Source organism: Sardina pilchardus, chromosome 2 (assembly GCF_963854185.1).
Source record: "Sardina pilchardus chromosome 2, fSarPil1.1, whole genome shotgun sequence".
Lineage (NCBI taxonomy): Eukaryota > Metazoa > Chordata > Actinopteri > Clupeiformes > Clupeidae > Sardina > Sardina pilchardus.
Genome location: NC_084995.1, coordinates 11,538,431 through 11,553,946, shown reverse-complemented (window position 1 = coordinate 11,553,946; position 15,516 = coordinate 11,538,431). Strand labels below are relative to the sequence as shown.

General features: G+C 39.3%; 1 protein-coding gene across 3 annotated transcripts in view; it reads right to left on the bottom strand.

Moving 5' to 3' along the window:
• LOC134062908 (NACHT, LRR and PYD domains-containing protein 1 homolog) overlaps positions 1–4,980 on the bottom strand; it is a 29,592-nt gene extending 24,612 nt beyond the window's left edge. For all 3 annotated transcript variants that reach the window (XM_062518830.1, XM_062518831.1, XM_062518832.1), the window contains exons 1-2: positions 4,904–4,980; positions 1,859–1,912 (exon numbers count right to left, since the gene is read on the bottom strand). In XM_062518830.1, the coding sequence (XP_062374814.1) occupies positions 1,859–1,910 (52 nt within the window). In that variant the 5' untranslated portion in view covers positions 1,911–1,912; positions 4,904–4,980. The remainder of the gene's footprint in view (positions 1–1,858; positions 1,913–4,903) is intronic.
• Between the last annotated feature and the right edge of the window lie 10,536 nt (positions 4,981–15,516).

Sequence of the window (15,516 nt, the reverse complement as noted above, 5' to 3'; positions counted from 1 at the left end):
TTTTCTGAGTAAACAATGGGCTTTTTTTATCACCTCACATTCTTTTCGTATGTGGTTGAGTTTACAAAGATTTTCTGAGTACTGCCAACTCAAGGTTTATGAGTTTGACATGTAGATTTTGTTCCCAGAATTTTTGCAAAACATTACACACAGTGATTTGTAAAACTCTACACACATTTCCACACCTTAGACACAGATAAGGATTGTGAGGTTACTTCCTTGTCATTACAAAGCCCCGGATTGTCAATGACTACACTAATTAACAGATTGGATAATCAGATCCACCAGGTGTGTAAGCACACATGTGCAAAATTGAAAACGCAGCACTCAGGTGTGCTATACAGTCTTGTTGCTTTAGCAGTAGTTGCTCTTCAGAGTCAAAGTGCAGTAGTTTTTGTTTGTCTACAGATTTTATTTGTTCAATTGATTTCATTATTGGTTGATTACTGTAACTGATTATGGTTAGAAATGCTGTAAGTATTGAAAGAAATACTTGAAATATTCAGTCTACAGCAGTCTTCAGTGTTGTACAGTGCAAGTGCAAGTTTATAGACCTATTTACAGTATGTACACTTTCCCTATGTCGAACTAATCATGAAGAATGTTGTGGGTTTGTCACTATTTTTTGGACATCTAAATGATCCCTTACATTACAATGTCTGGGCAAAAATCTAGCACATGCTATTTCCTAATTTTTCTTTTTACAAATGTGTTTCGCATTTATCACTGCAGTGTGAAACTGGCTGCAATAGTGTCTGATCATTGACGACTGTGTTTGTTAAATGACAACTAATAGCATTTTTACAAATATGTGTATATGTTTTGACTGAAGTGCATGTTTTGACTGAAGTGTTTCATTTTGCAAAGAATCTAGGAATTATGCAAACTGATTGTGGCGTTTGGATAGCTGTGCTTAAATTTTGCTGAAAAGAATTCGGTTTTAAAAATTGTGTGTAAGCAATTGAAAAAAACTGTAATTCAATTAAGAAAATGAGGAAAAGCCCAACCTTTATGGACACTAATTATGACCACCGCTAGTGTAGCGGTCATATCGTGATTGTTAAAGTTTTTCTTTTCTTCTTCCGTCATCTACTTCCAGAATTTTTGCTCAACGATTCCCAGGACACCTTAGCACCGGGGCACATGAAACTTGGTGGGCATGTAGCCCCTGTAGACTTTTACGGAAAAATGTAGTTTGGTTCCCGGGGGCCACTCCACCCCCATGCTGCATCCCCCCCCCCCCCCCCAAACCCAAAAAACCTGAACCGTGGCACAGAGGATGACAAAATGTTTATGGTATGTTGGTCTCAAGAGCCCGTATCAACTTAGCTTATAACCAGTCGACTCATTTGTGATTTGCAACCCCATGGTAAAAAATGAAAATGCAATATTATGTTGTAATTGCCCCTATCTTCAGATGAAATGTTATGAACTGCACCAAATTTCATGTGTAAGATTAACCTGACATCCTCTGGGAGTATGCCATGTTTTGTGGAATTTCATTCATGGGGGGATAAAATAAATACATTTGTGAACATCTATAGTGACTGTACACCCATCGGCCTGCAGATGGTGCTATTGAGTGAATTGAGTGAAAAGTGCGGGCGTGGAGTAGCCCCTGGGGACCAAATTCATGTTTTTCGTAAAAGTCTGTACTGGGGCTACATGCCCACCAAGTTTCATGTGCACCGGTGTTAGCGACGTCATAATAAGAACAAATCAGAGGCACAAAAAAAAAGAAGAAAATACCTTTGTATAGCATTTCTTGCATGAGGCCCAATATGTTATACTGTTTCTCTGTAGCATTGTTTCATCTCTACAGCAAGACTTCAGCAAGATGTTGGTTTCCAGTGCTTACCTGTAGGTTTGCCTGCAATGGCTGTTGCTACTGTGAGAGTTGTGTCGTCCATGGCTACAAGTAAAAGGAAAAGATGAATAGAGAGTTAGAAACGCTGGCTGGGCTACTTCTAATAGACTAACCCAGAGATGACCGGAGCACTCAGATTACTAAATAACTTTTTTATTGTGGTGCACAAAAGACTGACGTTTCGACGCACTGCGTCTTCCTCAGAGTTACTCTGACACCTCCAGTGATCGTTGCCCCCACCATGATGTCAGGGCTATCTATTTACAGCCACCCACTGACATGAAATATAATATTTATTTACTTGACAAGTCACTATATTGCAGGCACTAGACTCAACAATGGCATAGCCTACTGTTTGCAACAACTAAATGATACTTGTTTTTGGACCAATTAAGTGTGCCGTGGTACACCTGATGATCATTCATGGCAAACTGGTGTGCTGTGGAACAGCGGTTGAAAAACACAGTATGACTGGTTTACCCTGTAAGCTTGATGCACTTGTCTTCTATTACTGGTCAATACCGGACAAGAGAATGTCACAGGCTTACTGGTTCCTGGCATGTTCTCAAGTAGGCTACCATTTCTATTGCAGGGCCCCTGAGAATATTATACTAGTCTAACTACTAGTCTAAACTAGTCTAGAATCACCTTAATAGTTCAACAATTCTTTCGAGGAGATCAATTCTGTGGATGAGGATTCTGTTGTTCAGGTTGCCTTTTTGTGGTAACCTGCTGTTGTGCACTTGCATTCCGAATGCATCCGTGAGCGGTGCAATATAACGGTCGACTGACAACAAGATAAAGCAGTTGAACAAGAATACGGCCATGTTGAGATTATTCTCATCTCAGGTCCGCTGAGACAAAATAGACATGCCATTTAAAAAGTATTTCAACCAACCAACAGGCAACTGACTGCAAGCAGGCACATGCGTACACAAACGACCAGGCTTACAGTATGTGCCAAGGCTGAAGCCCGGAGAGCCCAGCCCAATCCACTGCTTTTTACATTGGGGGATGAACTGGAACTTGATTACCAGAATCTTGAGGGAGCCAGGTTTGGGATTTAGGCAAGCGTCCATGGAATCTAATCAAATCTTTAACCCTCTACTGCATGAATTCTCCCCTATACTTAAATGTGTTTATGTTTTTTTCTTATTTACAGTACAATGCTTTAAATAAGGAAAATTAAAAAAAAAAAGTTTAAAAAAAATTAGAGGGGGGGGGGGGGGGGTAATTTGTAGTTTGGCAACACTGCGCAATCGTGGAAAATGCTGTAAAATCCCATTTTTCCTTAAAAACTTTTTATTTAATTATAAATATTTTAGAAATGAACCAAATTAAGCTTACATTAGGTATGCTCTGATATATCTACTTGTAAACCTAATATAATACAAATGTAACTGTATTTTGGGCAATAAATTGACTATATGGTAATATTGCCATAGTGTAGTCCGCCTTGGACATAGCCTTCCTTTAGGGCCATAAAGTAATTGCTGTGATCAAAACCAAAGTTTATATTAAATAATGTCATCATTTAAATTACTGTATTTCATTTGGATGACTTTCATTTCTCAAATGTATAGGGTTCTATTGCAGTCAGAGGACATATTCAACTATAGTGAGACCGCACAGTCATAGAGTCTTCCCCTTCAGAAAGTGTGTACACACAGAGAGACATAGGCATCCTTCACATACTCCCCTGACAGACTTCTTCTACCCTGTAAAGCCATGCCTCATTTATACCCCACATTGGGATATGAATGAAGGCTCCCACATTCAAGGGTCAACCCAACCTATAGGTTCTCTAGTGCGGTTCATACAACAGGTACACACTGGGAATGCCTTGGATGGTTCCACAGAAAGCCAGCCCACTTCTTACACCATTTATAGTGAGAGGAGAGAAAGGTCACCCCATTTGCCCTTGAACTTTGGGCCTCATGTGCTAAAGCTGTAGCCAAAGAGACAGGATGAGTGACTGCAGTCTCTATCCGCTATACATCAATGTTTTTCTCCTCATTGCAGCATTATATAATCCTTATACTTCTTTGATGGAAAAGACAACAATGTGCCTTTATGTTTCCCAAGATCTCAAATAAAAATGATGAAACACAGCTGACTGTGTAGTGAAAATAACACAAAATATGTCTTTACCGCTCCAGTCTCTATACTATCTGAACCTAATTCCACAGACAATTTGCAAATTGGTAAACATTTACATTATCCTAAAAGACTCCAATATGTCTGGAATCACAAATAAAAGTGTAAAAAAGTATTGTAGTACTATGCAATCCTATTGTAATCCTATGATGCCATTCATTTGAATGGACATAAAAAGTTCCATATTCGCATGGTGTTGCCATATGGCAACAAATACATTTTGCCAATTTACAAAAAAATAATTATATATAAAGTTGTTTTAATGATAAATGCTTCATGTTTACATAGTACAGATGGTGTTTTCATTTTTTTTTTTTCTCAAAAAAATTATGCCTAAATTAAGACTTTTGACCACCCAGAGGTAGTGGTCACCATGGTGGCTATCTGAAGAAATAGTACTAACAATATATCCTAGTCATGTGACCTAACAATTCTTTTTTTAAATCAAAATTTAAATCCCCTTTTTCAAATAAAAATAGTAAAATGTAGGTTTTGTGTTACTGCCAATTAGAAACACTAAGATAAATCATCTGTTGCCATATGGCAACGCCATGCAATAGAGGGTATCACACACAGTGACTTTTGTTTAACGTTGCATTCAAAAGATTGCAGTTCAGTGTCCCCATAACTTCACAGAGGCATTCTGATTGATTTTTTTTTATCAGAGAGATGAGTACTATTTACTTTTTAAAAGTAAGGTTAAGTTAACAGGACATTTTTTTAACAGTGAGGTAGCAGGTAGGTAAGACTAAAGAGAGACTATGTAATACTAAAAAGAGCTGACCCATATTTTCACAAGACCTAACCAATTTTAGCTACTTCAGCTTCTACTGATGACACATATAGGCCTTAGCCTAAAGGGTATTGTATGCAGCCTACCGTAATGAAATGTCGATGAAGTCAGTAGGGAGTTATCCTGTGAAGATGAGCAATATCATAAGAGTACCCCAGTTCACATTTAACTGACTGGTTTGAGAGTAGTTTGTGTCTGCGCTATATACTTTGTTAGGAGGAGGCGGAACTCTTTACACTGCAATATAGCTCAATAGTGGCCGCCCATTCCGAATCTGGTGTTGGTGGGGGGTGGGAGGATACAAATTTGTGTTATTGAAACATGGCTGCAGATGCCCATGCCCAGATTTTGCCGTCCATAGAATGTGGGACATCCATGCCATTTGCCATGATTCAGGTGAAGAGGTGAATGTGGGACATCCATGCCATTTGCCATGATTCAGGTGAAGAGGTGAATGTGGGACATCCATGCCATTTGCCATGATTCAGGTGAAGAGGTGAATGTTGGCTGCAACTCACAAATTATGTTCACTCTCACCATCTCTTGTCAACCTGTACATGGATAAGTATTCTAGATACAGGCTGCAAAACTGGAGTTTTTGTGTAACCAGTTTTTTGTCTTGTTGATTATTATGTCATGAGTGTAATTTAATGTTGAAGTGGAAAAGAAAACATCATCATTTAAATCAAGTAAATACTATTTGCTACACTGTGAAGTTAGTTCGTTAACATTACTTAACCTGTTAGTTAACCTTAGTTTATAGAAAAATGCAAACCCAGTGTTTCCCACAGATTAGAAGGCAATGTGTGGTGGTCGCCCCATGTCCGACGGACGGACCCATATTTTCATTGCATCGCCTTTTTATCGCTCTCCTTTCATATAATGTAAATTATGTTATTAACAAGATGTAAAGCTTGTCTTTATTTGAAACACACACATTATGTAATTATTTACATTCTATATAATATACTGACATTTCTGATATTCATCACAGCAAACTTTATGCAGATTATAGCCTACTATTCATATTACAACTCCACTTCTTAAATTCAGCTGTCTGGTTGAAGCCTCAAAATATTGTAAACAAAGTAGCAGGCTAAGCTTATCATACTCTACTGGTTGGACTGTTCAGTTTCCCCACATGTGTTTAAGTTTCAAGGTAAGCTAATACTTTTTCTCCTTGGGACAGACCCATTATGTCTTGGAGTTGAAAATATTGGTATTGAGATGGTCAGTCAACTTGAATGCAAGAGTTTTAATCAAATACCTGCAGCATAGCCTACTAATGATGCTAACCGAATTTGACAGTAATTTAGCTAGTTCTGTGCGTCAATGCGTTCACGAGTGTGAATGTTTTATTTGGATTAAATATGCATGTCGATGGCGGGTGTCCATTGAGCGCGCACGAGAGCCGGCCAAGGAGAATGAGTTTACTTCTACTGTTTGGTAATTTAGTTGCACGCATAGTCTACAAAAGTTGCGGGAGAACTTTATGCTTCTACCCGAGCAGCGTCAGGTTCATCAGTGCGACCACCGACCACGCTTCCAGGGATGATCTTGTTGGTTTTCATGGAGATAGACGCGGTGTGCACGGAGGGGATGGGCTGTGTGTGCCTGTGTGTTTGTATGAGAGACAGGCGCGTGAGTGACAGAGAGGAAGCGCAAGGAAAGGAAATTCAGCTTAACGAATGCTGCGCGTTTTTAGCGTTTCAATAGCGCACAATAAATAAATAAATAAAAAAAAAATAACGAAACGCAATATGTGGCGGCCGGTGCTGAATCTGTGGCGCACCGCCACAAATGTGTCTATGTGTGGGAAACACTGAAACCGATTGCTTTGAAATTATATTACATACATTCAAATTGTGTAAACAAATGCTTGCTTAGTGTGGTACTCTTACACTACTGAGAATTTCTATTTAACATAATTTGTCAATCACGATACGTATATTGAAGGTGTGCTAACTAATGTTACATTTCCCACAATGCATTTCCAGAATGCCACAGTCCTGGCCCACTTCATATCAACTAATCCTTACTGAAATTCAATTTTAGATTACAATAAAGTGACATTAACGGTTTATATAATAATGTTGTTTAATTTATGTTGATTACCATTAAGTAGATGACTATCCAAAACACCCTAATGCTGTGGGTAGAGCATCAATATCATGACACATATACCTCATAATTTACTCTACATTGAAAGTGTGGCACGGTCAAGGGTTAACCACAATGATCACCACAACCCAATTTGGGTGGAGGGTGAAGAAGAGATGTTGGAATTGAACATTTTGGGTAGTGGTCAGGGGATCTCCCCTATCTTTACCGTTCAGCAAATCAGATTTTTTTTTAATATATATTACCACTGCATTCAAAGGTCCATTTCTTACATTTCAGTATCTAACGTTGGAAAGGCTTTGGGGTTGATATTGTATCCTGACCAGAGAGGAGAGTGCCATGTAATGGACAGTCACTAACACCACCATTTCCAGCACCAACATAGTGTCAAAGGAGGTCTCCCATCGAAGTATTAATCAAGCCCACATCTGCTTTGCCCAAGTCATTTAGTAGAGACAGGGCACCTGTATGTTATGGTTGATACATCACTCCATCTACTCGACTGACTTACTGACTTAATGCACGGGTCAGCAACTTCTAAGTAAGTATTATTGGGAAGTTAGATGTACAAATGTATTTGTCACCTGAACGTCTCAAGAGAACAACATTGTTTTGCTGCTTGCAAATCCTAGGTTGATTGATTGATTGATTGATTTGTTTATTTAAGTGTCCACCATGGTGCCCAGCCCTCATGGGCATTAGACATTGCTGAAATAATTTCACAATTATCTCCAGATAGCCACGTGACGTAACACAGAACCCAACATAACATAACTAAACCACTAAAAATATGACTTGTCATATTTGATACAAAATACTTTGCCACAGATACTAGGCCTTTTCTATACATTGTGCCGAAGCAAAAACATAATTTTCAAACAGCTTGCACAAAATCTCCCCTTCATATTTCCAAAATATATAAGGATTTTTTAACTGAATCGATTTAAAAAGAAAGTTCCTTAAATCACAGTTTAAAGGTCAATAAAAAAACAAAGCGAAATTCATCTTCCAGGCGTAGTGCCATACAATGACAGTCATCACTGATGTCAAGGTGATTACTTTATGCTTCATGATTGTATTTATGTATCTTTTACACATCATTAACAACATTAAACAGTGCCATTCTTTGTGCAATTGGAAAGGAAGTTGTAAGATATCATCCATACATGGCCTGTGTCGTGTGTGGAACAGCTCCGTTGCATGTTGATTTCCATTTCGGTGCTAATAGGTGACTGCAACCACACTGGTATTTTTGTTCTGCTTGACACAAGTGGTTCTGTGCATTAAAAAATAAAAAGAGCAGTTGATCGTAATTACTTTTAAAAGGGGAAGGTCAAGCCCACATGTGCTCTATAAAGTAGCAGAAATGGGGTGACCATGTACACTCTGAAATGGAGGACAAATTGGGGCTAAAAGGGTGGACACATTTTCCAAAATGAGGACACCCACCAAAGTCTGCTTCTAGGCCTATTCCTAGTAAGTGGCACAAGTAAACTTTTTACACCATTAACATTAAACATTATAACACTGAGTGTGATTGGAAAGGAAACTGTAAGATATTGTAAGATAAAGTCTATACTTTCATGTCACTTTGTTTCTTTATCTTGTTACTCATATGACATAAACTCCAGTGCGTTGGCACGTAGCCCAATGCAGCCATTCTTATATAGTGAAGCCACATTACATTAGCACTGCTGATGCCCATGCGATTTATCAGTCTTTAGAAATTCTATGTGGGACATTATGTCAGACCTTCTGTCATTTGCTAAGATGCTTGATGTGTACAGTCCTAATGAATTGAACCAGGAGGTGAATGTTGTAATACCTTGGGAAATTGTTTCATGTTACATTACATTTGACTTTTTAACCAAAGCAACTTACAACATGGTAAACATGTTAAGCTTTTTAAAGCAATTCTAACAACAATTCTAGGAACATTTAAAAAGATAGAGTGCAGTAAGAGTGAAGAAAATAGAACGTGACAAAAAATTTATGCTGATGATCTAGTCATTCTCTCTCCTAGCAGTGCTGGCTTTCAGCAGCTGCAGAATATACAGTGCCCTCCAAAAGTATTGGAAAACATGCTTAAAGTTAAATATAACATCATCTTTTGGAAATTGATCTTAATGCCTTAAATGAAACAATGAGGAAATATTCAACCTTTAATGACATCAATTTTCTTTGTGAATGAATAATGTATTGTAAATAAATAGACGTTTTCCTTAAAATATAGGGGGTCATACATGTAAGTATTGGAACGCCCATGTTAAATTCCCATAGAGGATTTTTATTTTTATTTTTAAAGGCCAGTTATTTAATGGATCCAGGACACTATGCACCCTGATAAAATCCCCTTGGCCTTTGGAATTTAAAATAACCCCACATCAACACCATACCCTTCACATACTAAAAGTTTGGCATGCTTAAAGGGATAATCCGGAGTGAAATGCACTTTAGATAAATTTTTCGGACTGTTGGGAGTACATACGTTGAGTTGACACCAAAATCATTTCATTCGGATGTATTTTGAGAAAGTTCGAGTTCACCGTTTTTAGCCAAAACTCGTTAGCCTGTAAGTGACCGGGGCAAGTCCTTTCGCCACTACAAAACGCTATTTTTATACCTCTTCTACTGTTCCAAACAACACTACACTTACGTGGTAGTGAGTAGAGGGTCCCTAAAGCCAAACCGAAGTATCCCCACGTCTTTATGTGGTCGGATAGAGAGTCCAGAATGAATTTAATCGAGTCAGTACCTTCCGGAAATGTCGCTGCTGCAGCTGCGCAACGCTTCAACAACACTTTACTAACATTTCCGGAAAGGTACTGACTCGATCAAATTCATTCTGGACTCTCTATCCGACCACATAAAGACGTGGGGATACTTCGGTTTGGCTTTAGGGACCCTCTACTAGGCTAACGAGTTTTGGCTAAAAACGGTGAACTCGAACTTTCTCAAAATACATCCAAATGACATGATTTTGGTGTCAACTCAACGTATGTACTCCCAATAGTCCGAAAAATTGATCTAAAGTGCATTTCACTCCGGATTATCCCTTTAAAGAGACCCTATGCAACTTTTTCAGTCATAAAATCGCTCAGAAATCGTTGTTTTGCTTGACTGACCAGGTTCATCAAAAACAGTAATATTTCCTCCCGCCTCCAGTGTCCCTATCCGCTATTGCAACCTTGCAGTTTCTGCAGGAGACGATCGCTCCTTGTTTACATCTGGAAGTCTGAGACGCGTAAGGAACAAGAAGAACCACGCTTGCAATTTATATATTTATATATAGCCTATATGTATAAATATACACGCTAAAGCTGTCGGGGAAGCTCTGCAGAGAAATATGCAAGCATAAAACGAGCAAAAACGAAAAACAAAAAACGAAACCGAAACCAGAGATGAAATCGCCAATCCTGCATAGTTCCTCTTTAATGTCAGTTATTAGCTGTTAGCTAATTAGCTGGTTTGAATTGCATTGAGCTCAATAAGAATGAAACCTATATTGTGTGGCGAAATAACATTGGGAGCACTTAAGACTCTGCGCAGTAATATCCTCACTCCAAAGTGAAACTGAAAGTGCAAGAGTGAGGATATTACTGCGCCACACAATATAGTTATCCCTCTTACCTGCTTACAACGTTTTATTTTGTCTCACCCAGTGATGGGCAAGCTACTTGATTTGTGTAGTGAGCTAAGCTACAAGCTACTCTACAATAAATTCAGCTTCACTACACAGAAGCTACCACCCATAAAAATGTAGCAAGCTAAGTTACAAAATCTTGTCAAAAGTAGCTTGATACATAGCAGCTACTTTCAATTAAAACTGCAAGTCGACGAAATTGTAGTGATCAACACAACTTTGTCAGATAAGGGCTAAAATATGAAGATTGATTTATTGATAGCCCAATACACAAAAAACAGATGCAAATCAATTGTAAATAAAATAAATGTATTTTCAAGGAAGAGAATAGTGTAGGCCTACATGATGATAGGCGGTCGCATATCATTACAATTCATACATGGCCGGTCGTGATGGTTAAGGTAAACTTTCGTTTCGCATGGCTGCATTAACCAATCAAATACGGGGAGCTGGATCAAGATAGGCCTACTGTAAGGAAAAATAGTAGCCTAGGATTGCATGAGCAGAACGTAGATTGTATTAGAAGTGAACATCAGGTACAGTGGGTACGGGTTGAGAATGCACCTTCTCCCGCGGGACTCCCGAAGAGATCCCGCAGTGCGTCAAGCCGATTTTTTTCGAGGCTAAGGCAATGTACCCAAACAACCACCAGGTGGCAGAAAGTTTCAACTGCATTTAATGATGAAGACCGCATATCCGTCAATAGTCGACTCCTTAATCTCATTGAATCATTAAAATGAAGGTGATGACTGGCGAAATCATTCAAACGACACTTCAATGAACCATTGTTGAAATGAATGAAAATGGTTATAGAAATCGCCTACAGCCAGCGTTATAAGAAATATATAAGTAATAGTTAGTCTTCTTCCGTATTAAACAGATAGTCTACGGGACGCTCGTTCCGTAGGCTATTTTAAGGAACTACTCAATGCAGCGTTTCGTTATAAGAAATATATAAGTAATAGTTAAAGTCTTCTTCTGTATTGAACAGATAGCCTACGGGACGCTCTTTGATCCATATTTTAAGGAACTACTCAATGCACACACACTGGGTAAACTAGCGCGCTACAAACATTAAAATGTCAAATCATATTTATTTCTCTTTGTCGCCATGGTATTGGGGGAAACGCGGAGAGGCGAGATGGTCAGTCCTCGTATTTTTTCTTCGCGTTTCGTTATAAGAAATATATAAGTAATAGTTAAAGTCTTTTTCTTTATTGAACAGATAGCCTATGGGACGCTCTTTGTTCCGTATTTTAAGGAACTACTCAATGCACACACACTGGGTAAACTGGCGCGCTACAAACATTAAAATGTCCAATCATATTTATTTCTCTTTGTCGCCATGATATTGGGGGAAACGCGGAGAGGCGAGATGGTCAGTCCTCGTATTTTTTCTTCGCGTTTCGTTATAAGAAATATATAAGTAAAAGTCTTCTTCTGTATTGAACAGATAGCCTACGGGACGCTCTTTGTTCCGTATTTTAAGGAACTACTCAATGCAAACACACTACAATGCAAAACACACAAAGAAAACACTAAACATATAGCCTACAACTTAATGACACTTTAATGCAGTGTTTCTCAAACTATGGGCCGCAAAACGTGGAGACTGCTGCTGGTCCGCGAGACATGGAGTGAAATTAGGTCCGCTTCATCTGATAATTTGCTGCGCAATTGACCAAGCAACCGCGGACCGACAGAAAAAAAAGCAAACGTTGCTGCTATCGGGAGGAAATGCTTGCTAATTTGATGTGTTCAAACATAGAGCCATACAATTAGGTGTGTCTGTTATTATGATAATTTTCGAGCATAACTGCTTGTCCATAGCTCAGTGACAGGTGTTAATAGCCTTGCCATAAGCACTGCTGCTGGTGCTTCTTTTATTATGCGGTTAGAGCATAAGCGCTTACTCATATAGACTATAACTCAGGGACAGGTGCAAAACCACCAACTGGGATGGATCGAAGGGCAAGCAAGCACTGCCACACAACGTGAAGGCCTTTGTGTTGTCAACACTAAACAGAAAGTTTCCTACGATGGGGAGAAGTGGCCGCAAGGACTGCATCGATAAGATCAACGAATACAGTAATGTTTTACAACCCAGCTGGTATCCGCTGTTCATTCCGACATATCCCCACTCGGCGGTAGGCCTAGGCCTATTTAACTTTTTTTTTTTTTTTTCAAACAACGTGCCATTCCGACATGAGGTCATTAATAGGCTATTAATGTCATAACTATTAGGCTATCATTAGGCTTACTATGCATGGCTGTAGGCAGCTTTGAGTCCACTGAGATCTGGACCTCATCGGTTTTGAGAGCTGGAAATGCATGTGTTTGCTAAATATCGGTTGTTGTGCATGTTGCGTTCGCGACTCGGGGAAGTGAAAGCAGTTCTGTAAAGACATTGCAAGTTTTCATGCGCAGCTGTAGCTGATTGTGAAAGCCGATTGGAAATACATAAGTTTAGAGCGAACGTTTCAACTATGTTTGCCGTGGTAGACAAAAATACTCAAATAAAACAATAGCCTAAAAAATAACTGCATGCGTAATGGACACGGCTCTATATCCTAAATAATTTTCGAGGTTCGCCATTTGGTAATATGACCTATTCTTACTGACAATAATTTAGATTGAGCACAACTAAAGTTGCACGAAGGCAAAATACAGTCCTAAAAGCCTATTCTATATAGCCTGGCCAATATTGTAGATGTGCAATAAAAGCAGCATTTGCGTGCGTGCTTGCCGGTGAGGTGTAGCCTACAAAAATGAGCATAACATCTGATTATTAAAGTATGGCTATAGGATGGTTGGTTTAAAATTCAAGTGTAGTAAAAAAGTTTGTGCACATCCCCGGTCAAGGTGCAGAACAAGAGTAGGCTAAATCATAAAAAAATGGAAAAAGGTTCGCACACTTGAAATCCTTCTTTTTTGATTTTATTTTATTTTCTTTATCACAAAGGAATGACGTTTCGACCGTGTGGTCTTCTTCAGATTAAAATTCAAGTACGTGCGTTATTTAACCCCTCGAGACCGACTGCAGTCTGCTGACACAGCCAGACGACTCTCCCAACCCATTCATTCGTTTTGGCCGATATAACCCATTCATTCGTTTTGTGCGTATATAGATTCCTGCATGCTGCATTACCGTGACCCTTAGCCTACCTTGTGGATGATTTTTTCTCATTGGAATACAGCAGGACAGAATGCCTTTTATCTAACAAACGCAAAAGCTGAGATTGTTGGAAGGACTAGGCTACTCAACAAACTTGTTTTTCGTTTCTGGGAGATCTCGTTATCGTTTTGGATTGTCGAATTTTTATACTTATTGTTTGGACTTATGGACAATGAACTTTGAGGGGTGGTTGTTAGTGCTTTACAAAGCTTTGTGTTAATAAGTGTCGGTCCTCCTATCCTTCAGCTCACTGCGCGATGCAGTTGCGCATAGTGGCCACGAAGTCATTAACTGTTTACGACACAATACATGATATTTGTGTTTTTCGTGTTACTCTTGATTATAATAAGAGGCAAATTGTTACAGGACAACTTAAACTGACTTCCCCAATGCTTCCCCGCAGCACATTACATTTTAATATAGGATGAACAAAGTATATGGACTTGCTATATTAAATCCAGTAGCCTAATAATTCTATGTGCCACGTCCGATTTCGCAAGTGATGTAGTAGGCTACGTTTAAACATCGACAAACGTCTGTGAGACTACCCATTTCATGAAGAGCAATTGTCTTGTGCGATCATTCCCCCTCCCCCACACTTGTCTAACCAGTTCACTAGACATTATAGCCTACCTATATGCGGCATTGAGGACGATTGCCTCCCTCCCCCCTCTCTCTCGACAGACACTTCCTGACACTAGGGCTCGGGATCATGACATCAAAACTTCGCGGGCACAGCCACATTGGCAGCTTCACTCCTTAGTTTACTATGGATTACTATGGATTTACTCCCGCCTTTTAGTGTGTTCCTGTTACTTAGTTTTTGCCTTCTTGGTCGTATGTTGCTGTGTAGTGGGGTGTAACAGTGCAACCCACGATCGCAAGAGGAAAATAATAAATCGCTACTATATTTCTGCTTCTTGTCTTGTGCATCTGAATGAATGGATATTACGTTCAGTGCGCTACCAAATGGCGGCGATATTCCTAGAGTTCAAGGCGTGTGCCCGAGCCCTATTATGTAAATGTAAAAATGTGTGTGTGTGTGTGTGTGTGTGTGCGCGCGCGCTGAACCACGAATTCACATATTAACTTTTCTTTTCAGCAAACATCGCAATCATAAAAAAAATCGCAAAACTTTTTAATAAAATAATGCCTCTTGTCTTAATGGGTTCCGGAGGTTCGTAGAGTAAGTTTTGAACCCCGGTCGCTGACGTGTGATTAAGATGCCTCATCCAGTTACGCCACCGTTCGAGTATCAATATCTTCGCACTTAGCCAAGAAATATAAAGGATTCAGTCAGTCGAGTTCATTTATTCGCAGCATGCACTTGAAACGCCGATCAAAAGTTCTGACGTGTTAAACTGACGTTAGTCATTAATTCACCACTTGATAAAATGCTGTTATATTGACGCACAGTAGCCCACGGTAGTCTATGTCTATCTCTGAATCAACATGAACATGCATAACGAGATCCATATATTCTAAGTTGCTAGAAACTTCTTTTGCGGAACTAGGCCTACTAGTCGATGGTTACAATGAATCACCCTCACTGCCCTATCGCATATCTGACCATCCATACAATGTTACAAAATGCGCGATCTTCTCCATGCATGTAGCCTACGGTTATAAGTAAAGTGACATGATAGGCATGTATGCCTATTAAAGATATTTCTGTTAAATACATTTTATTTTCAGTTGTCAAAAGTGGTGGGGACGGGGGGGCGCTCTCGACCCTGTAGAGGATGGCAGCATATTGAGAA